The sequence below is a fragment of the Ochotona princeps genome, chromosome 5 (assembly GCF_030435755.1).
Source record: "Ochotona princeps isolate mOchPri1 chromosome 5, mOchPri1.hap1, whole genome shotgun sequence".
Classification (NCBI taxonomy): domain Eukaryota; kingdom Metazoa; phylum Chordata; class Mammalia; order Lagomorpha; family Ochotonidae; genus Ochotona; species Ochotona princeps.
This window is the reverse complement of record NC_080836.1, coordinates 73,003,933-73,026,270: the sequence shown is the minus strand read 5'-3', so window position 1 is coordinate 73,026,270 and position 22,338 is coordinate 73,003,933. Positions and strand designations below refer to the sequence as shown.

Here is a 22,338-nt window from a genome sequence, read left to right as displayed (position 1 = left end):
CGGTTCTAGTCCCGGCAGCTCCACTTCCCATCCAGCTCCCTGCTTATGGCCTGGGAAAGCAGTCGAGGACGGCCCAATGCATTGGGACACTGCACCCACGTGGGAGACCCGGAAGAGGTTCCAGGATCCCAGCTTCAGATTGGCACAGAAATAGAACCCGTTGGGGTCACTTGGGGAGTGAATCATCGGACGGAAGATCTTCCTCTCTGTCTCTCCTTCTCTGTGTATATCTGGCTGTAATAAAATGAATAAATCTTTTTTTAAAAAAAAGAAGGTTTTATAATGTTCCAAAGAGGAGATAGCAAGAGATGGTTCCTTTTTTCTAGACATTTTTCTGGGACTGCAGCAGCCACCTTGGGTTCAAGGAAGCCAGGCTGAAAGCAGAGTTGACACATAGAGCAGTGCATAGAAGAGTTCATATGGGGGTAGCATTCGTGTTGGAGATGAAGATTTAGTGTAGGATGAGCAAAGTTGAAGCCTCAGGGAAGAATGCAAATAGCTACTCATAGTTGAAATTTGTTCAACTAATATTAGTGACTATATGTGATTTTTTAAATGTGATTTTTATGTATTTATTTGAAAGGCAAATATACAGAGAAAGAAGGAGAAGTGGAGAGAGACCTTTCATCAGCTGGTTCATTCTCCAAATTGCAACAACCTCCGGGGTTGGACCACACTAAAGCTAGGATCTAGGAGTTTCATCCAGATCTGCCATGTAAGTATAGAGTTCTAAGTGCGTGGACCACCTTCCACTGCTGTCCTAGGTAAATTACACCAGGAACATGGCTGGAAAGTGGGACAGCATGAACTCAAACCTAAGCTCATATGGTATACCATCATCAAACAGTGGTGTTACCCACTGTGCCACACACCAGCCTGCCTGCTTCTCTGCCTTTCTGTTATGCATGTATGAATAGGTAGATATTTAAGGTTTATTTATTCATTTTAAAGCTAGAGTGCAGAGACAAGGCAAGACACAGTCATTCACTCCACCAATGGCTGCGATTGCAAGTGCTGGGCTAGGTCAAAGTCAGGAGCCTGCACCTTCATCTGGCTTCTCCCATATGGCTTGCAGACCCCATGCACGTGGCCCATCTGCTGCTGCTTTCCCAGGCACATTAGCAGGAAGTTAGATCAGAAATGGAGCAGCAAGGATACCTGTATCACAGGTGGTAGTTTAACTCACTGCACCACAACACCCCCCTAAATATGATTTTATCTATCTTCAACATATTTTAACATTATTCTCCATCAAAGGTTGTCATGGATATAATTTTTCTTTTTAATTTATACAGTTCAAACTTTGGGTAATTTTGACTACAAATGAGGCATTGACCTCAGTGGCTCGTAATTTTTTTTCTAATGAGATTCATCAATAGTCTAGAACATTTCATCAGATTTCTGGTTGTAAGAGCCAGCCTCACAGATGACCCGCAACAATTATCATCTTCCAGTGTCTACACTCTAGTGTGGGCTTTCTCTCCAAGTGAAGATTACTGAGCTGCATAACCAATAGGATGTTGGAAATGATGTGGTATGACTTTAAAGGTTTGGTCACAAAAACAATGTAGCTTTGGCTTTGCTCTCTAAGATCATCTCTCCTGGGGGAAGGGAGTAGGAGTTGCCATGTATGAAGACTTTCATGAACCCTTATGAGGGGGTCCATGTAGTAATAAATTGAAATATATTGTTAAAAGTATTAACTTGAGTGAACCAACTAAAAGATGTATCTTGCCACCCAAGAAAAACTTTCAGATGATGGCAGCCTCATTAGAGAATCCTACCTATCCAAATAACCTTTTGCCTTTTTTAATAAGATTTATTTATTTTTATTGGAAAGGCAAATATATAGAGAGCAGCAGAGACAGAAAGGAAAATCTTCCGTCCAGTGGTTCACTCCCCAAATGGCCACAATGACAGGGGCTGAGCTGATACAAAGCCAGGGACCAGGAGCTTCTTCAGTTTCCCATGTTGGTGCAGGGTCCCAAGCTATTGGGCCATTCTCTACTGCTTTCCCAGGTCACAGGCAGGGAGCTGGATGGGAAGTGGAGCAGCAGGACATGAACTGCCCCGCCTATGGGATCCTGGTAGATGTTAGGCGAACATTTAGCCACTAGGGCCCCTAGTCCCAATTTTTAGAAAGATCTATCCATTTTTATTGGAAAGGCAGATACACAAAGAGAGAAAGAGAGGAAGATCTTCCATCTGAAGGTTCATTCCCCAAGCGGTCCCAACAGCTGGAGCTGTGCTAATCCAAAGCAAATAGCCAGAAGCTTCTTCCTGATCTCCCACGCAGGTGCAGGGTCCCAAGGCTTTGGTTTGTCCTCGACTACTTTCCCAGGCTGCAAGCAGGGAGCTGGATGGGAAGCAGGGCCATCGGATTACAACCAGTACCCATATGGATCCTGGCGCATTCAACACAAAGATTTTAGCCACTACACTATCGCGCTAGGCCCCAATCTCAATTTTTAAAAAAATTTTCATTAAGTGTTGCACTCTTCTGAAGCAATAAAAATTACAATCTTTTCATAATTGTAACATTTGTATGACAGAATTGCCCAATTCATGTTAACCAAGCCCCAAACTTTTATGTAGGAAAATGGAAAGCGGAGCTAAAACTTGAATTCAGTCCAACTTTAAAAAAAATGTATTTATTTTTATTGGAAGGTCAAATTTACAGAGAGAAGATGATGCAGAGACAAAGATCTTCCATCTGCTGGGTCACTCCCCAAGTGGCCACAACAGCCAGAGCTGAGCTGTCTGGAGCTAGTAGCCAGGAGCTCTTCCGGATCTCCCACACAGGTGCAGGTTACCAAGGCTTGGGAAGCATGGCTGCCAGAAATAGAACCGGAGCCCATATGGGATCCTGGCGCCTGCAAGGCGAGGACATTACCCACTAGGCTACCATGCTGGGCCCTCAGTCCAACTCTTTTTCACTTAAAATTTGTGCTACCCTGAGCAACTTATTTTGTAAATCTTCACCTGCAAGGCAGGAGCATCTGCTTCACAAAGCTGCTATAACTACAAGCCAGTAAGCAAGATTATACAGAGGGACAGGCCCCAGTCCTCATGAAAACAACTCAGGTCAGTTGCTCTCTCCTGATTGCAGCTTCCTGTTAGCATGCCCCTTGGCATGCAGCAGGTGATGGTCCAGGGACTTGGCCCCAACTGTCCATGTTGCACACCTAGATCTGGTTCCTGGCTCCTGGCTTGATCTGGCCTAGCCATGGTTATTTGCAGGCATTTGGAGAATTAAACAGAAGATATATTTTTAAAATTATTGCACAGCTGGGCTTGGCGGCGTGGCCTGGTGGCTAAGGTCCTCGCCTTGATCCCATATGGCCGCTGGTTCTAGTCCCGGCAGCTCCACTTCCTCTCTGTCTCTCCTCCTCTCAGTATATCTGACTTTGTAGTAAAAATAAAATAAATCTTTAAAAAAAAAAAATTATTGCACAGCTTGGCAGTAAGGGGCAGAAGTGATGTCTCAAATAATTTAATTCCCACCATCCATGTTAAGCTGGCTGCCATTTGGAATGAACCAGTGAATGGGAGGTCTCTCTCACACAAAAAATATACACAAAGCACCTAGCAAGTGTTCAAAATGATAAATATTACCCCAAAATTTCTAGTTAGAATTTCTACTGGGCCTGGCAGAATGGCTAAATTGGTTAAATCCTCACCTTGCAAGCGCCAGGACCCCATATGGGCGTTTGTTTGTGTTCTGCCTACGTTTCCCTTATGGCCTGGGAAAGCAGAGGAGGATGATACAATGCCTCAGGCTGCGCCCACACAGGATACCTGGCTCCGGGCTTTGCAACGCTTCAGCTCCAGCCATTGCAGCCACTTGGGGAGTGAACCAGTGGATGGAAGTTTTTTCTTTCTCCTGGTAAATCTGATCTGCCTTTCTAATAAAAATAAATCTTTTTATAAAATGAATTATTTACTTTTGTCCTTCATTATTTTCCTGTGAAAATGAAGTTAAATGGCACATAATTTGCTGTTTTAACATTCCCAATATCTTAAATTTTGAAAAACATCTCTTCCCTATTAATATACTTTCACCATCTGAGGTTCTTTAGCATTTCTGCTAGGTAAACATTCTCATCCCACAGATTAGTTTTGAAATAGGGCCCTCAAATTTGGAGTATACCCTCATGACTCCAGAGATCAATGCAACTTGGTTACTGTCACTTTCTTTTTTTTTTTTAATTTATTTTATTGTATTGTTGACAATCTTTACATAGTTAATTATGGTTAAAAAAAAAGGTTCAGGGGATATAGGGAAGTGGGTAATACTATTATGTTCATATTGTTTCCATCATGTATCTGAGGTAAAGGGGGATATTGAGGGAGAAGCCCCACCCGGTTTCCCGCCCACCCCAAGTCCCGGATGTGGGGCATGCTCTGAGATGCTTGCTCAAGTGGTTTTTTTTTTTTAAAGATTTATTTATTTTTTATTACAAAGTCAGATATACAGAGAGGAGGAGAGACAGAGAGGAAGATCTTCCGTCCGATGATTCACTCCCCAAGTGAGCCGCAATGGCCGGTGCTATGCCGATCCGATGCTGGGAACCTGGAACCTCTCCCAGGTCTCCCACGTGGGTGCAGTGTCCCAATGCATTGGGCTGTCCTCAACTGCTTTCCCAGGAAACCAGCAGGGAGCTTGATGGGAAGTGGAGCTGCCAGGATTAGAACCGGCGCCCATATGGGATCCTGGGGCGTTCAAGGCGAGGACTTTAGCTGCTAGGCCATGCCGCTGGGCCCTCAAGTGGTTTTAATAGTTTTCCATTTATGAATCGCTGCCAGTTTCACTCGATGAGGTCATCCACTGATTGATATGGTCCATCATAAAGTCTCCATTTGCCCCATATTTCACTGCCAACATATAGCTGAGGTGAATGATTGACCTGTTCTGTCTTCTGTCTTTTCTTGGTTAGAGTTCTGAGTCCGGCATTTCAGTTGGGGAGATCCCCAAAGAAACTTTGAGGTATTTCCAGACCAGATTCTTGTATGTTCTAGCAAGCACAGGGCCCAGCACAGTCCATCACCCTGATCAGCTGGTGGTTTTAATTGTGGGTTGGTTCTGTTTTCAGTTCCGAGTTGCACTGGAACCAATGGGTGTTGCAGTCCAGTCTGGTTCTGCCCAGCACATACTCGGCCCTTACATCAACCAGTGGGAGCTGCAGCCTAGTCGGAGCGACCACAATAACCCCCACCAGGCCCGCCCCCTACCCTGGTTTGCCAGTATGTGTAGCAGAAGACCAGTCTGTCCCCCATCCCATTTGGCTCTTGTACTTGTCAATGGGTATTAAAGCTTAGTTCCATCTAACCAACTCAACCATCCAGCCCTCACGGATGTTGTTGAGTGCCTCTCTGTCTAGCCACCCCAGTCCTAGTTTTCATGCCCTCCTGCGGGAGTAGTGACCCAAGAAGGGGGAACCCACTTTTTCCCTCCCAGGTCTCTCTCAGTCCCGGTTTATGCACTCTTCAGGTGGTTCTGTGATTTGACTTGACAGAATTAGTCCCCAGTGCCAGCTTCTGCCAGCTGATGCTGCGGCTAAGCCCAAACATCCCTCACCCACTCTAATTTATGCTTGCACCCGCAGGAATAATCAGCCCAGCCTGGCTTTTCCCTGATCTAGTCCACATGCAGCGCACAAGTGTTGCAGCCTTGCTTAGTCTGGTCTGTCCTCATCCCAGCCCACGCTCTCCAGTGGGAGTAGCTGTCTGGCAAGGGGACCAGCCCCTTAATCCCCCCGCCAGCTCTGCCCCTCCATTCCTGGATCTCAAGTGTGCTGGTTGGGTGCTGCAGTCAAATCCAGTACAGGCAACCTCACCCTGGCATTCCATAATGTGTACTGGTTTTGTCGCGACCAAACCCGGCTCAACCCACACTCTGTTCTGGTGTTCGGATTTGCCAGTGGATGACACGAACTGATTCAGCCTGGTCTGCCCCTGACCCATGCCGAATGTGTGCCAGTGGGAAACTTTCCATGGCCTATTCTGGGCTGTTTCCTATCATGCTTTTTGTGCTTACCTGCAGGGACTGTGTCCTGCCAGAGGAGTTGCCCAGGCTCCTCCATCAGAACCCCTCCCAATGCCAGATTTTGCACATACCAGGGGGTTCTTGAGCCAACCCTACTCAGTTCACCTCATGTCCTAGCAGGAACAGTAGCTTTCCTGGCTGGCTTTCACCCCATTCAGGTTCTTGTTGTTGGATGTTTCAGCCCAGCCATGGCTTGTCCATACCCACATACAGCTCACACATGGCTCAGTAGGGGATTGAGACCCAGCCTAGTCAGTCCCACATCTACCCTGGTTCTCCATGACACCAGATGGTGTTGGGGTCTGAACTGGCCTGGTGCATCCAATCCCAGCCCACACTAGTGCCTCGGGTGACTACAACTGTTTCCTAGATAGAACGCAGCCCCCATTCCAGCACACGTGCCCCTTGGTGGGACGCTCAACCCAGTTAGGGTGTCCCCTTACCTCCCGGATTGGGCCTGTTCCTAGCCGTAAATCATACACCTGCCCGTGGTTGCTCTGAGGACCAGTAGGTGCAAGAGCCTAGCTCGGCATGACCTGTGCTGCATGCTGGTTTCTAGTTTTGCTTGTAGGCTAAGGTTTGCTCAATCCTGCCCAGTACATTCCTTTCCATTACCAGTTTACAAATTTTGGAGCTTACTGTCACTTTTGATCTCCAAACTTATACTGGGGGTCTTGAGGAAACAGCATCAGAGAATAATAGCAAAGTCATGGCCTTTGGACTGAATTTCAGTTTGGCAAGTTACAGGTCATGGCCATGAACAAGCTTCCTGAGATAAAAATCTCAACTGGCTCTATAAACCAAGGTAACTTGTACTTACAGTTATGATGCATTTACTTGTGTCATTGGCAATTTCTGAAATTAACAGTAAACATGAATACAGGCCTAATCATAGTACCAAAATTTGCCAAAAATTAAGCCTCAGTATAACAAAGAATATACGTGTGTAAATTACATATTAGAACTACATACACAGTCCAGCAGTGGCCTAGCGGCTAAAGTCCTCGCCTTGAATGTGCCGGGATCCCATATGGACACCGGTTCTAATCCCAGCAGCTCCACTTCCTATCCAGCTCCCTGCTTGTGGCCTAGGAAAGCAGTCAAGGACGGCCCAATGCATTGGGACTTTGCACCCACGTGGGAGACCTGGGAGAGGTTCCAAGTTCCAGATCGGCACAGCACCAGCCGTTGCGGCTCACTTGGGGAGTGAATCATCGGACGGAAGATCTTCCTCTCTGTCTCTCCTCTCAGTATATCTGACTTTGTAATAAAAATAAGTCTTAAAAAAAAAAAAAGCTACATACACTACTTTACTTTGCTGAGAAACGCAACACATATTACAAGGCCATTTACAACTTAAGACTCCAATGCCAGGACTGGTGTGATCGCTCAGTGGCTAAATTCTTGCCTTTCATGCAGCAGTATCTCATGTTGACAGCAGTTTGTATCCCAGCTGCTCCACTTCCCACTCAGTTCCCTGCTTGTGGCCTGGGAAAGTAGTAGAGGACAGTCCAAAGTCTTAGGAACCTGCACCCACATGCATAGGCGACCTGGAAGAAGTTCCTGGCTCTGGATTAGCTTGGCTGCAGCAATGGGTTTGCTCAGGAAGTGAACCAACAGATTAAAGATTTGTCTCCTCTGTGAACCTGCTCTTCCAGTAAAATAATCTTAAGACTTCAGGACCTGCCAGTGTCAGCTAAAGTCCTCGCCTTGGGATCCTTTATGGGTGCCAGTTCTAATCCCAGCTGCTCCACTTCCCATCCAGCTCCCTGCCTGTGGCCTGAGAAAGCAGTCCAGGACAGCCCAAAGCCTTGGGAACGTACCCTTCTTGCATCTGCGTGGGAGACCTGGGGGAGGTTCCTGGCTCCTGGCTTCAGATTGGCACAGTACCAGTCATAGCAGTCACTTGGAAAATGAATCATCGGACAGAAACCCTTCCTGTCTCTCATACTCCATGTATATCTAACTTTCCGATAAAAATTTGAAAAACAAATCTTAAAAAAAAAAAAGACCAGTGCCATTCAGAAATATAGCACACAAAATCTCTTAGGAAATTTTAACTAGAAAAGACACTGTCAATACTGAGTAAATCAGTAGGAGAAATAGCAAGTGGATAGTCAACTGCATGGAGCTGTTAAAATTTTCAATCTTCCAGAGCTTATGTCATGGCCTAGCAAGCTAAGCCATTTCCTGTAGCACTAGTTAATATCCCAGCTGACCCACCTCCCCATAATGTTCCAGGAAAACCTGAAGAGGGCTCAAGTCCTTCGGCCCTGACAGCCAAGTGGGACACCGAGGAGCTTCTGGATCCCAGCTTCAGACCAGGCCAGATTTGGTCATTTGTAGAGTGAATCAGCACAGGGAATAAGTTTTAACTCTTTCCTAGCGCATGTAAGGTGAGGCCTTTAGCACTAGGCTGGGCCTGATTCTGAAGTTTTAGCTATTATTATCAATGTGTCTATCTTGGAAAATAGAGGAACTCAGATGTAGATTTGTCTTTAATTATACAATCATCACAATTTAACTTCACTGGAAATATTCATGAAATATGTTACACTGTAAGAATGTATAGAAGTAACTTTCTCAAAATGCATGAATTTGTAGCTTTTTATCAATGCCAAATACTTTAATTCAAACTGGAGAAAACATACCTATCTTACTTCCCAGAAATCTGGTTATCTGATTTAAAGAGAAAGTAGAAAATTTAAAAACCACCTTAAATTATAAACAACCATTTGTTCATATATTTTATTTGGAAATGTTTACACCGGAACCGTGGAACTAAAGTTTAGAGACAATGGGTGTCATTAGACAGCATCAGTTTATTATAAAAGAGACACGGAAATTATTTACATGATGAACGATTTCAGAACGTCAGTGGAATGGGCAGCTTCATGTGATGCCATTTCGATAGCTTTCAATCTACGTATTTTCCAAGAATGTCACCATCTCTAAATAGAAAATAATCCTGCAAGTAGAGATAACATTAGTTAAAACAGCTCTTAACAAAGACTTAATTCTTATTTTGGAATTATTAAATTTACACACCTTGTCATCTAGAACTACTTTGGTGCCTCCATATTCTGGAAGAAGAACTTTATCTCCAACTTTCACACTAACTGGCTGAATCTCTCCACCCTTGACAAAATAAAGACATCACATACACAGTTAAGCTTTCAACCTCTGTTCATGAAACATGCTCAAAGCCCACATTAAAAATGTCGTGGAATTGCAATTTTTCAATACATCAGTGTAGAGCTACATCATGAAACAATGGCTTAAACGAAAACCTGACTTCTGTGTAAAAGGTCGAAGAGCTAACTTTGTAATAGTCACATATTAACATAACCCATGGACTATGTGAACTAAGTAAGTGCTTAAACTCTTACACAAAATGGTCCAAATTTGACTACAACATCTAAAATTTTACCATTTAGTTCTCTGAATTTAAAAGAAACATTTTTTCTGACTCAATCTCCTTTCCTTCAAAATACAGACTCAGGGAGAGGGGCAGTAAGCAGCAGAAGCAGCTGCAACTTCAAGACACAGTTAATATATTTGAGCCTAAGGCTTTAATTTGGTTTTGGCCAAAGATTGAAGCAGTTAATTGGAGAACACCTGTTCCTTTAACCGGTCTGCTGTGTAAGGCTCCAAATTACAAGATTAGGACCACGTGGAAGTATCCCAACAGTCTCCATTTCCTTTTGCGTTTTAGTTCTGGCAGTCTATCTTACAGCCTAATCTGATCAAAAATTCAGAATCTTAAGAAAACCGCTGGTCCTACAAGGCTTCTACATAAATAACGGCCATTTTAACACAAGAAAAATAATTAAGCTTATGTTTGCAATCCTTTTCCTTAAAGTGCTAAATCGGGGTGAACCAGGAACTTGAAATATCATGATGTTTAAAATACTTTCAATCACCCTCCCTTAGGACACCAAAAGCTGCATTCGTAGCCTTTTACCTTTCCTTTAGAGCCCGATCCCACAGCCACTACTGTCGCCTGCAACACTTTCCCTTGAGACTTCTCCGGGAGCATAATGCCTCCTTTGGTGACGGTTTCCGCGGCACTCCTTTCCACCAGCACCCGGTCAAAGAGAGGCAGAAACTTCCTAAATGCTTGTCCCGCCTGCAGGGGAGAGGCAGCGTTGAAGTGGGAACGGGCAGCACACACTACTGCAAGCATTTCATCTCAACGTGACTGCAGCTTTCCAAAGTGACCACAGACTCGGGCTGTTCCTCCGCAGAGGGCACAATCGGAGTCCCGCCCCATGCACCCAGCCTCATTTCCCATTCCCTGCGCTTGCTGTGGGGGGTCGTTGTCGCCCCTCCCGTCACCTGACTAGGTTTAAGGGTAACCTTCCTGAACCTTGCCAAGGTCATTTTCCTCCCCCAAGCATTTTCTGGAAAAGTACAGATTTTCCTCTCCCGGGGCTGCGCTCTTTCTCCAAGACCTTCCGCACCCACAGAGGCCCGACGTGCCGAACCATGTGGGGCGCCACGCGTGGGTCCCGGTGCCTGCGGCACACGCGCGTGCAACTGCGCTCGGGGCACGGGAGGTTCTGAGGGCCGGAGCGGCCTTGCCTCTGCGGGCTACCAGGCCGACCGCCGTCCACGGAGAGGCCCATCCGAGCCCCGCGGAACGCGCTCCGGCCCACGCGGGACTCACCATGGCCGCAGCTCCCGCTCCGCTCACGCGCCGCCGCAACGAGAGAGAAGCCCCACAGGCCGACCTAGCGGGGCGCGTGAAGAGGACAGGCGCCTGCGCAGGCGCGCGCCCCGCCCAAGGGGGCGGCCGCCGCAGCGCGCGCCGCGATTCGCTGGCTGCGGGAGCCGGGAAGGCGGAATGGAAGCCGCGCTCTTTCTAGGCTTTTCTAGGCAGCCGGCCGAGGTGAAAGAACACTTCCACCACCCCGCCCCCGCGCCCCCTCCCGGAAATGACGGGAGGTGACCCTTGAACCACGCAGAGCGCGGCGCTGGCTGGAAAATTCTGGAAGCGAACGGGGCCCGGGAACCAGCCTAAGTCTGGCGGGCCCTAGCGCGGGAGGGCGGGAGGGGCGCGGACGCGGCGCGTGCAGATTGCAGGGCCCCGGGCGACGGGAAGGGGCGGGCGCCGCACGCACACGCGGTGCCGCGGGGCGGGGAGCGCCGAGGGAGGGGACTCGGGCTCAGTGCCGTGCGCGCCGTGCAGCCTGCTCCTCACTCGCCCGCCGACGGCCTGCCTCGCCGCGTGCACTCCGCGCCGCCGCCCCGCAGGTACACGCGGCCCCCCTCCGGCACCGCCTCGCCCGGGCCTCCCGCCACCCTGCTGCAGGCCTCCGGCCGCGGCGACGGCCCCTGGGCGACGGGCAGGGCTCGGAGCGCCGCGGGACGCGGGCCGGGCCGTCCAGGCCTCGGGAACCCATGCGGCTTCTCGTCACGTGCGGCGTGGACTGCGGCCCGCGCCTGGCGCAGGATGGAGGGCTTGCCTGCGGGCCAGCGGGGGGTGGCCTGGGAGGGCTGGGGGCGCTTGGGGCTTCGGGGGCAGTCCGCTCCCGGCCTCGTGCCGTACTCTGCTGAAGGGGATCTCATCCACGAAGAACTGATTTTCTATTTCCTTTCACTTTTTGGCCGGCGGACTGCAGGGGTACTGTCCCGGTGCTGTTGACCTTGCTCGGGGGCATCCTGCAGACAAGACACGTGGGGCTCGCGGAGTGGGTCGGGCCGTTACCCCCAGCCTCGGGGCCTTGCTAACTGCCCTGATACAGTAACTGCGGCTGGATACTTTGTGGTTTTTTTTTTTTGCTGAGTGAGTTTTTGCACGGTCCGGAAAATTTCCCTGGACTCTTAGGATTTGTAATCTGTCCTTTCCACCTTAGATCGGTTTTTGCAGGGGCACGTTGGGAGCGACTCCACTCTAGGCCATTTTAGCGGTGAAAGATTAACTCGGGTTTTTTTTTGGAGCAGGAGGCCATGGGGTAGCCATTGCGTGTGCCTTGTGCTATAGGCCAGGCAAGGGGGCGGCCTCTCGCCGTGCGCCGCTTGCGGGCCCCACAGCCCAGCCGGGCGCACAGCTAACCTTGCTGGTTCACGGTGGCGCGGGTGGGCTTGTTTGTGCCGTGCCGCACGGTCGAGGCGGGAACTGATCATTCGCTTCTTTTCTCCTCCAGAAATGCTTCGATTACCCTCAGTCCTTCGCCAGATCAGGCCCGTGTCCAGGGCGCTGGCGCCTCATCTCACTCGGGCTTATGCCAAAGACGTAAAATTCGGTGCCGACGCCCGAGCCTTAATGCTTCAAGGGGTAGACCTTTTAGCCGATGCCGTAGCCGTTACAATGGGGCCAAAGGTATCAGCGTTATTGTCATTATGTGTTACTGATTGAGGAATACTATTACTGATGAGGGAGGCACAGTATTTTGATGATTTTTTTTGGAGAGAATTTATATGTAGCTCTATAATTTATTCAGGCATGATGTTCTTGGGCTGCTTCATTCGGATTTTTGAAACTTTTGTACAGTGTATGAAGTAACCGGGTAGTAACTCGGTTTAAGGGTGATGTTTAACCTGAAGGTACATTCAGTAGCACTTGTGTCCCTTCCCAGTAGTGGCAAGTATAGAAGGAAATACAAGCTGCAAGTCCTATAATATCTCAAGTGGTAGGTTTTTTTTGTTTTTGTTTTTGAGATTTTTTGGAAAGATTTTGTGACATCTCAAATGCTGCTAAAAGCCAGAACTGGGACAGGAGGAAACAACGCTGTGCCCTAATTTTTCCCATATTTTAGCATGCAAGTTAGTGACGATAAGTGCACTAGTGTTATTGGACAAACATCACCACCACCTATCTCCAGATTTTTTTTTTTTTTTGGTAACTATCCAGTGTACCCCCATAGGTGCAATTTTACCCAGTATTGTTATTCTTTGTATTAAAAAGCATATTTTTAAGCTATGAGTCAATCATGAGACATAATATTTTGAAGTGACTTGTATAGGTGAGTACAGATATCCAAACAGCTGTAAAGTTTAGCCCATTTGCATAGTTCAAGAATATAAAAGGTGGCAGCTTTGGTGCAAAGGCAACAAGTTGCATACATCATGCATGTTATGTTTGAGATCCATAAAAATGTTATTTGTGGAGCTACCATTCTGGTGCAGCATGTTAAGCTGTAGGTTGTTGTGGCTGCATCCCATATCTGACTGCTGGGTCAAATCCTTGTAATTTTGCTTCCTACCCAGCTCCCTGCTAAAGGTCCAAGGAAGACTGGCAGATGGCCCAAAGACTTGGGCCCAAGTACCCATGTGAGCGTCTGGAATGGCATTCCTGGTTCCAGACCTGACCATTGCAGCCATTTGAGGGAAGAACCAACACTGATAGAAGATTTATCCTCCCCATTTTTCTGTTATGGTGCCTTACAAATAAGTAAACACATTTTAAAGAATATATATATTTAAAGATCATTTACTTTTGTTTGGGAGGCAGATTTCCAGAGAGAAGGAGAGACAGATAGTCCTCCAATAGTTCATTCCCCAAGTGGCCCCAATGACCAGAGCTGAGCTGATCTGGAGCTAGGAGCTTCTTCCTGGTCTCCCACATAGGTGCAGGGTCCCAAGGATTTTGGGGCCATGCTCTGCTGCTTTCCCAGGCTGTAATTAAGGAGCTGGCTGGGAATTGGAGCAGCCAGGACAGAACCAGTAGGCATATGGAATCCTGGTTCTTGTAAGGTTGGGATTTAGCCTCTGACCCATTCCGCTGGGCCCATTTTAAAGACTTTTCTTACTCTTACGAAAGGCAGGGCAGAAATAGATCTTCCCTCCACTAGTTTATACTCCCAACACTCAAAAAAGCTGTGAAGCCTGGGAGCGTGGAATTTGGTCTGATCTCCCATGAGTGCACACACTAGCAGGAAGTCAAGCAAGACTAAGGAGCTTAAGAAACTGCAGGCATCCCTGCTGTGTCAGGCATTCACCCCTGGCTTACGGTGTGTGAAGGAGGAGCTTGATTTGCTATAGAGTATTTTAGTAAGCAAATTAGAGTATTTTCAGTAATAATGAGTTCCAACCAGTGTGAACAGTGTTCTGGAATTTTGTGGTTTGTCTTGCATTGTATGCTTTGTTGCAGGATGACATCTTTTAAGCCCTGGAATTTTTCATCTGCTGTAATGCCTCATTCAAAGTCATGCTCTTGGCAGAGAAGCAGAGAGATCATTTTGTAGACCATGAATGTTGATGAACTTGTCCTTGAGATTCCTGTGCAGGATTGATAAAATGACAAAGCCTGCATTGAGATTTTCAAGTAGTAGCTGTATTTGAACCCTGCTCTTGTTTTAAATCTAAATAGTTTAGCAGTTAAGATCATGTCACCCCTTTTTCTTCCTTCTGCCATTGTAGGGGAGAACAGTGATTATTGAACAGAGCTGGGGGAGTCCTAAAGTAACAAAAGATGGTGTAACTGTTGCCAAGTCAATTGACTTAAAAGATAAATATAAAAACATTGGAGCTAAACTTGTTCAAGATGTCGCCAATAACACAAATGAAGAAGCTGGGGATGGCACCACCACAGCTACTGTACTGGCCCGCTCTATTGCCAAGGAAGGCTTTGAGAAGATTAGCAAAGGTGCTAATCCAGTGGAAATCAGGAGAGGTAAGAAGGTTGTATCTACAGCCATAGGAAATTCCTGTTGCTACGGTTTACAATTCTTGTTGGTATTAGATGTGAAGTCATACATCCACCTTTGTAAATTTAAGGTTTCCATTTGCTGCATGCCGTCCAGCTTGGGTTAGGAATGGCACTGCTGCAGAAGCTGTGTACAGACATAAGGTTAAGAATGTTGATTATGAATCTGAAGTTTTCTGCATTATATGGATGCCATAACTATTACAATAACAGACTTATGTATTCTTGAACAAGGTGTGATGTTAGCTGTTGATGCCGTAATTGCTGAGCTTAAGAAACAGTCAAAACCTGTGACGACCCCTGAAGAAATTGCGCAGGTAAGGACTTCTTGTAAATGTTAAAATGAAATTTAAAAAAAAAAATGTTCATACTCTTTCACACCACTCTGAATCAGTGTTCAGTCACCAACACTGGAAGCATTTAAAATTATTGCATCATAAGGTATTGTCAGATGGAATTATTAATTTGGAAGTTACTATATGAGAAGGGTCAGGAATTGAGGGCACTAATTTTGAAGAGTAACTTGATTATTTCAGGTTGCTACGATTTCTGCAAATGGAGACAAGGAGATTGGCAATATCATTTCCGATGCCATGAAGAAGGTTGGAAGAAAAGGTGTCATCACAGTAAAGGCAAGTATGTTTGATAATCAGATTTGAGCGTTCCGAATAGAATTCGTCACCATGGTTCCTACAGAATGCTCAGGAGGACTTCATTTCCTCATGTATAATTTCAGCGCCTGTAAGAGGAAGTCGAGTTTGTATCAGTTGATAGAAGTGAAATCACATGTCCTGGGGCATTTGCATACTCCTGCCTGAACTCCTCAGGACCACTGGCAACTCTGTGTTAATCTGCTCAGTTCCAAGTTTGGAGTTTCTTCTGTGAAATTCATATACCTAATTTGTGTATTTTTCATAGGATGGAAAAACACTGAATGATGAATTAGAAATTATTGAAGGTATGAAGTTTGACCGAGGCTATATTTCTCCATACTTTATTAATACATCAAAAGGTAAGGACAAATCAAAAAATAAAAAATGTAAATGTACTTTGCTAGTGTACATCAAGCTATACATATAAGTTGGCAGCATACCTCTGAAAAATGAGTGTTTCAGAAATTAATAATACATGAGAAAGAAAAGATGAATTCAGTGGCCAATTTTAAATGATACTGGAACTTGAGTTTAGCTTTTTATTTAAATAAATTGGATTACTTTTGATTTGAAAAGTTTTCTAAAGGTATATGTTTAATAGTAGAAATTTGAGGTCTTCCATCTGCCAGTTCACTCCCCAAATGGCTATGATGGCTGGGACTGAGCCAGGCTGGAGCCAAGAGCTTCATCTGGAGTTCCTACATGGGTGGCAGGGGTCCAAGTTCCTGGGCCATCCGTCATCCTCCATTGTTTTTCCCAAGCCATTAGCACAAACTGGAGACACAGACGGAATACCACAAGGTCACTTCTTGCTTTGAAATTTTGTTTGTTTACTTTTTTGTAGGTCAGAAATGTGAATTCCAAGATGCCTATGTTCTGTTGAGTGAAAAGAAAATTTCTAGTGTCCAGTCCATTGTACCTGCTCTTGAAATTGCCAATGCTCACCGTAAGCCTCTGGTCATAATTGCTGAAGATGTTGATGGAGAAGCTCTGAGTACACTGGTTTTGAATAGGTAAGAGGGAGTGTATTTGATCTTTTTTTTTTCCTTACTCATAAGTTTAAGGCATTTGATCTTTTTTTTTTTTAAGACTTATTTATTGGGCCCAGCGGCGTGGCCTAGCGGCTAAAGTCCTCGCCTTGAAAGCCCCGGGATCCCATATGGGTGCCGGTTCTAATCACGGCAGCTCCACTTCCCATCCAGCTCCCTGCTTGTGGCCTGGGAAAGCAGTCGAGGACGGCCCAATGTATTGGGACCCTGCACCCATGTGGGAGACCCGGAAGAGGTTCCAGGTTCCCGGCTTCGGATCGGCGCGCATCGGCCCGTTGTGGTCACTTGGGGAGTGAAACATCGTAATAATAATAAATAAGTCTTTTTTTTTTTTTTAAAGATTTTATTCATTTTTATTACAGCCAGATATGCACAGAGGAGGAGAGACAGAGAGGAAGATCTTCCGTCCGATGTTTCACTCCCCAAGTGACCACAACGGGCCGGTTCTGTGCCGATCCGAAGCCGGGAACCTGGAACCTCTTCCGGGTCTCCCACGCGGGTGCAGGGTCCCAATGCATTGGGCCGTCCTCGACTGCTTTCCCAGGCCACAAGCAGGGAGCTGGATGGGAAGTAGAGCTGCCGTGATTAGAACCGGCGCCCATATGGGATCCCAGCGCCCTCAAGGCGAGGACTTTAGCCGTTAGGCCATGCCTCTGGGCCATGATCCTTTTAAATAAAATTTGCTTTGGAGTGCCCTCGTACTACAAATGTGTTGCTTCCATCTTGTTTCAATTTTTGTGTGGGATCCCTGAATCCTTACTGTTTTGTACAACTTTGTCATGAAGTAGTTTGAATATGGGCACCTTCCCTGTTTTTCTTAGTGTTTACAGTTGCTTGCAGGATATGTGCATGATTAAGGTTCATTTTATTTATTTGAAAGACAATGTTGCAGAGAAAGAGGGAGACAGAGTTTTCAGTTTCCTAGTGTCACTTCCCAAATGTCTGCAACAGGCAAGGCTGGTCTAGGCTGAAGCCAGCAGCCTGAATCTCCATCTGGAGCTCTAACAACGGTGGCAGGGGCTCAGATACTTGGGCCGGCTTCCCTTGCTTCCCTCGGTAGAGCAGAAGAGCTGGATTGGAAGCAGATCTGATGGGGAGTCGCTTTGTGACAGGCGACACCTGCTATGCCACCATTCGAGCCCCAAAGAAAGGCTTCTGATTAATATTGCATGGAATAGTAAAGAAATAATTGCCATTCTAAAATTCTCATTCCTTGGTGTAGTTAGTGGTTTAATCTTAGCATGTAGGGATATTGAAAATAAGACTTTGGAATAAAAACAAATGGCCATGTCATTCAAGAGTACTTTTCTAAGCTTGAATTGGCTTTTGCGGGGTGTTAAACCTTTGGAGATTAGGATTTAAATTCATCCCTCCCCCAAGAAATCTAGGGCTAGAATTTGCATGCTTTACTGGTAGCTGTAAAGTCATTGTCCAGTTTACTCAGTGCATTGTAGCTTATCCTCTTTTGTTTCATGTCATAGCTTTTTATATTGTTTGTATCCTTAATTAAATAAAACAACTGTCTTAAAAATGTTTATGATCTGCTCTCAAATTTGACATTTCTTTGATTATATCTCAAGTATACTTCATGCAGATTCAGGTGACCCTAGCACTATTGGGATGTTCATTGTTCAAACTTAAACCATAGAGGTATTCACTGTGTGACCTTCACATTCAATCTTAGTATTTTGTAATTGTTCCCCATCAGTCATAAAATATTTACTAATATGTCCTTTAACTTAGTGTGGTGTGATCTTTGCTTCTGGGTTCACAATTGAACTGGAATTTGCCAACAGTCTATTAGGAAGACTATCAGATACACAAGCCTGAAGGGAAAAGAGTGGGGGTATTTAAGTCTTAGTGGAATCAAAACTTGAGGGGAACTAAGACTAGCTGGTTTTATTTGATGTAAATCTCACCGACAACTGTTCTTAACAGGCTAAAAGTTGGTCTTCAGGTTGTAGCAGTGAAAGCACCAGGTTTTGGTGACAACAGAAAAAATCAGCTTAAAGACATGGCTATTGCTACCGGTGGTGCAGTAAGTAAAATAAGTCTTCTGTTTACTGAGTGTTATTATACTTTAAAACTTCCATAATCTACAATTCATTTTTTATAATTAGATACTTTTTGTTTTTGCTGCTTATTTGGGAGGTGGGGTTTGGATTAAAATCTCTTTGATTAAACTTTTCTTAATAAATCTATGGAAAGTATGGTAAAGCGTGCCCTGTAGGATTTGGAGAATTTCAGCCTGTAGTTGACATAGTCTTCCTCCAATAATTGAGATCTTTAGTGTTTATCAAATAAATATACTACTAACTGGTGAAGTTGATTAAGGCTGAGATGTTGGAAGTGCAGTGAATGTGTAATCTTGTTCTGAGCTAGCTTTGATCTTTAAATAACTTCATTTCTAATAAATGCAGTATTTAATGTCAGAAGCACCTGTGATACATTAGCAAGCTTGGTGTGATGGAAGACACTAACTCATAACTGATTCACATTAAAATGTTGTAGGTATTTGGAGAAGAAGGATTGACCCTGAATCTTGAAGATGTTCAGCCTCATGACTTGGGAAAAGTTGGAGAGGTCATTGTGACTAAAGATGATGCCATGCTTTTGAAAGGAAAGGGTGACAAGGCTCAAATTGAAAAACGCATTCAAGAAATCATTGAGCAGCTAGATGTCACAACTAGTGAATATGAAAAGGAAAAGCTGAATGAACGGTTGGCCAAGCTTTCCGATGGAGTTGCTGTGCTGAAGGTTAGGATTGCTTTGCAGCATTTCCTGCACGAAGCTCAAATATTGGGAAACTTAACTAGGTTGTGGAAATATTTACGTAAATTTCTTCTGAGACATTACTGCTTGCTTTTTAAAACACTAGTAGTGAGGAAAGTTGCTATGGGAAAAGATGTTTTTTAATGTTATAGGAGGTCCTTCATGTAACTTTCTGCAGGATTGCTTTTCTGAGTAAACTGGATAGTCTTCAGGTGACTTTTTGGGTAGTCTGCATCTTGAAGGGTTCATACTAACAAGACTTTTTTTATAACTTTAGGTTGGTGGGACAAGTGATGTTGAAGTAAATGAAAAAAAAGACAGGGTTACAGATGCTCTGAATGCTACAAGAGCTGCCGTTGAAGAAGGCATTGTTCTGGGAGGTGGATGTGCCCTGCTTCGGTGCATTCCAGCCTTGGACTCATTAACTCCAGCTAATGAAGATCAAAAAATTGGTAAATAAATACATTATGCCTGGTGTTTAGTTGTACTGCTATTTCCTATGTGGAACAACAAACCAGTTTCCTGTGTAATAAAGTAGAATAGTGCTTGGATATGTTCTGGGCGCAGGGATTGAGATAACATTGGCATTGGGATTTTCCTGTATTGGATAACTTCATGATTTAGAACTGTTAAATTGTTTACCAAAAACCTAAAATTTTACTATATTCTCTCTGCAGGTATAGACATTATTAGAAGAACACTTAAAATTCCGGCGATGACTATTGCTAAGAATGCAGGTGTTGAAGGATCTTTGATTGTGGAGAAAATTTTGCAGAGTTCCTCTGAAATTGGCTACGATGCCTTGCTTGGAGATTTTGTGAATATGGTAGAAAAAGGAATCATTGATCCAACAAAGGTACATAGTTGAACATTTCCCTAAAAATACTTTTTGAGTAACTCAAAGACTTAACATTTTTGTGTCTTGTCCATATTTCTTAATGAAATGTGATGTATCATTTCATTTTTTCTAGGTTGTAAGAACTGCCTTACTCGATGCTGCTGGAGTGGCCTCTCTGTTAACTACAGCAGAAGTTGTGGTCACAGAAATTCCCAAGGAAGAGAAGGACCCTGCAATGGGCGCAATGGGCGGAATGGGAGGGGGAATGGGAGGTGGGATGTTTTAATTCTTAGATTAGTGCTTTACCATTATAAATGAACTGTGACAGGAAGCTGAAGGCAGTGTCCCTCATCAAGAACTTCAGAGTTCAGTTGGAGAAGATGAAGAAAAGGCTGGCTAAAGAAAATCACCACTAGCATCAGTTACTGGTTTCAGTTGACAATACATAATGGTTTACTGCTGTCATGTCCATGCCTACAGATAATTTATTTTGTATTTTTGAATAAAAAAAAGACATTTGTACATTCCTGATACTGAGTGCAAGAGCCATGTACCAGTGTACTGCTTTCAACTTAAATCACTGCGGCATTCTTACTACTATTCTGTTTAAAATCAGGATTTTAGTGCTTGCCATCACCAGATGAGAAGTGAAGAAGCAGCCTTTCTGTGGGGAGTGAGAATAATTGTGTACAAAGTAGAGAAATATGCAATTATGTGACAACCTTTGTGTAATAAAAATTTGTTTAAACTTAGTGATTGGTATTTGTTTTATTGTCCAGAGAAGTGAAAGCTAATTCAAGAGGTTAAAGAAAAGCAATTTTTACTCTTAATTGCAATTGAACATTGCAGTTAAGCAGGGGTGGTGGAATTTTAAAAGAAGGCAACAATTTAAGAATTCTTTGGGAACAATGTGTATTGAACCCTGACATAAAAAGGTAACCCATCACTCCTTGAACACCTAATGCAATACCTATACCCCCACATCAGTGTCTTGGTTTGATCCCCAACTGTTTAACTTCTAGCTTTCCTGCAGATGTTCACCTTTAAGATTTATTGTTTATAATTGAAAGGCAGATTTTTACAGAGAGGAGAGATGGGGTTTTTCCATCCATTAATTCACTCCCCAAAGGGCCAGCGTTGCTTATCAAAGCTGGGAACCTGTTCAGTAGTTTTTCCTGCTCTTCCATGTGGGCTTTGCACCATCCTGCACTGCGTTTCCAGGCCACCAGTAGCTGGATCAGAAGTAGAGTCACTAGGGATATTAACGGGTGCCGATGCCAGCGACACGGAATGATCATTAGCATACTGCTACAACACTAGCTCTAAGAAAAGGTTCCAATAGAAGTGGGTAAATATTTAATGCTTGTAAATATTGGCAAAGCAGACTTAGATCTTCCATTGCTGGTTTATTTCTCAAGCTAAGGCTAAAGTTAAAGACCTTAGAATTCCAGTCTCCCAGGCCAGGCCAGACTACAGCACCCACTTGCAAACGCCAAGCTGAAATGGGCCATGGCAGAATGGGCTGCTGCATGAACCAGCACACCCAAGACCTGGTGGGGGTGGTGCAATCTAGGAAGAGGAGCTGTGAGGTACTACTGCTCCTGCTGGTGAGTGTGAGAGCTGGGACTGGGAGCACACCAGGCTGGGCAGGGCTACAACACCTGTTGTCCTTGATGTCAAATAGCTTGCAGGGAAGAGTTAGGCTGGGCAGACTATCAACTGGTGCAGGCATGAGCCAAAAACAAGGGCAGGCTGGTTGGGCTTTGCTGCAGCATGAGCTGCAAGTGCTAAACTGCAGAACCACCTAGAGTGCAAGATCCTGGGCTGGGAGTGGGCCCAGTAGGGAAACCAGGAACCCCTTTGATGGGCTACAACTCCCACTGGTGAACTTGAGAACCTGGTCTGGGGCAGGCCTGGCTGAATAGGCAGTGTCACCCACTGGCATGAGTGTGGGCTGGAGAGTGTAATCAGTTTGGTTGAATTAGGCTCCAGCGCCCAACTATGTGTGCAAGAGCTGAATGGAAGATGGGACAGACTGGACCAGTCCACTGCACATGCTGGCAGATAAACCAGGGCTGGAGACCAGCCCAGTGGGAGTTACTAGGGGTCACTCTGACTGGGTTGCAGTTCCCAGTGGTGTACATGAGGACCCACAGTGTTGAGATCAGGGTTGGACTGGGCCATAGCACTCATTTGCTTAAGAAATGGGGCTGGAGGGTCCAGCATGGTAGTCCAGTGGCTAAAGTCCTCTCCTTGCACACAATGGGATCTCTTATGGGCGCTGGTTCTAATTCTGGTGTTCCCGCTTTCCATCCAGCTCATTGGTAGCC

The 22,338-nt window shown here is 45.3% G+C and overlaps 2 protein-coding genes across 3 annotated transcripts in view; one reads left to right on the top strand and one right to left on the bottom strand.

Annotated features, from left to right (window-relative positions):
- HSPE1 (heat shock protein family E (Hsp10) member 1) overlaps positions 1 to 10,821 on the bottom strand; it is a 45,901-nt gene extending 35,080 nt beyond the window's left edge. The window contains exons 1-4 of one of the 2 annotated variants that reach the window (XM_004577279.3): positions 10,716 to 10,821; positions 10,011 to 10,175; positions 9,095 to 9,184; positions 8,778 to 9,014 (exon numbers count right to left, since the gene is read on the bottom strand). In XM_004577279.3, coding sequence (XP_004577336.2) covers positions 8,964 to 9,014; positions 9,095 to 9,184; positions 10,011 to 10,175; positions 10,716 to 10,718 — 309 coding nt within the window. In that variant the 5' untranslated portion in view covers positions 10,719 to 10,821 and the 3' untranslated portion in view covers positions 8,778 to 8,963. Of the gene's footprint in view, positions 1 to 8,777; positions 9,015 to 9,094; positions 9,185 to 10,010; positions 10,176 to 10,715 lie in introns of those variants that run through there. The other variant, XM_058664787.1, reaches the window with a different exon arrangement.
- Positions 10,822 to 11,145: 324 nt separating this feature from the next.
- HSPD1 (heat shock protein family D (Hsp60) member 1) lies at positions 11,146 to 20,760 on the top strand. Its single transcript, XM_058664785.1, has 12 exons — positions 11,146 to 11,302; positions 12,196 to 12,371; positions 14,411 to 14,663; positions 14,931 to 15,013; positions 15,233 to 15,328; positions 15,615 to 15,708; positions 16,194 to 16,362; positions 18,337 to 18,436; positions 18,910 to 19,155; positions 19,448 to 19,622; positions 19,848 to 20,026; positions 20,142 to 20,760. Exons 2-12 carry the CDS (start codon positions 12,198 to 12,200, stop codon positions 20,292 to 20,294), a joined length of 1,722 nt encoding a protein of 573 aa, XP_058520768.1. The 5' UTR covers positions 11,146 to 11,302; positions 12,196 to 12,197; the 3' UTR covers positions 20,295 to 20,760.
- Positions 20,761 to 22,338: the final 1,578 nt, after the last annotated feature.

Coding starts and splice junctions, on each gene's coding strand:
- HSPD1 (XM_058664785.1), top strand. CDS start 12,198: ATGCTTCGATTACCCTCAGTCCTTCGCCAGATCAGGCCCGTGTCCAGG. Junction 15,014..15,232: donor CCCCTGAAGAAATTGCGCAG/GTAAGGACTTCT, acceptor TGATTATTTCAG/GTTGCTACGATTTCTGCAAA. Junction 20,027..20,141: donor GAATCATTGATCCAACAAAG/GTACATAGTTGA, acceptor CATTTTTTCTAG/GTTGTAAGAACTGCCTTACT.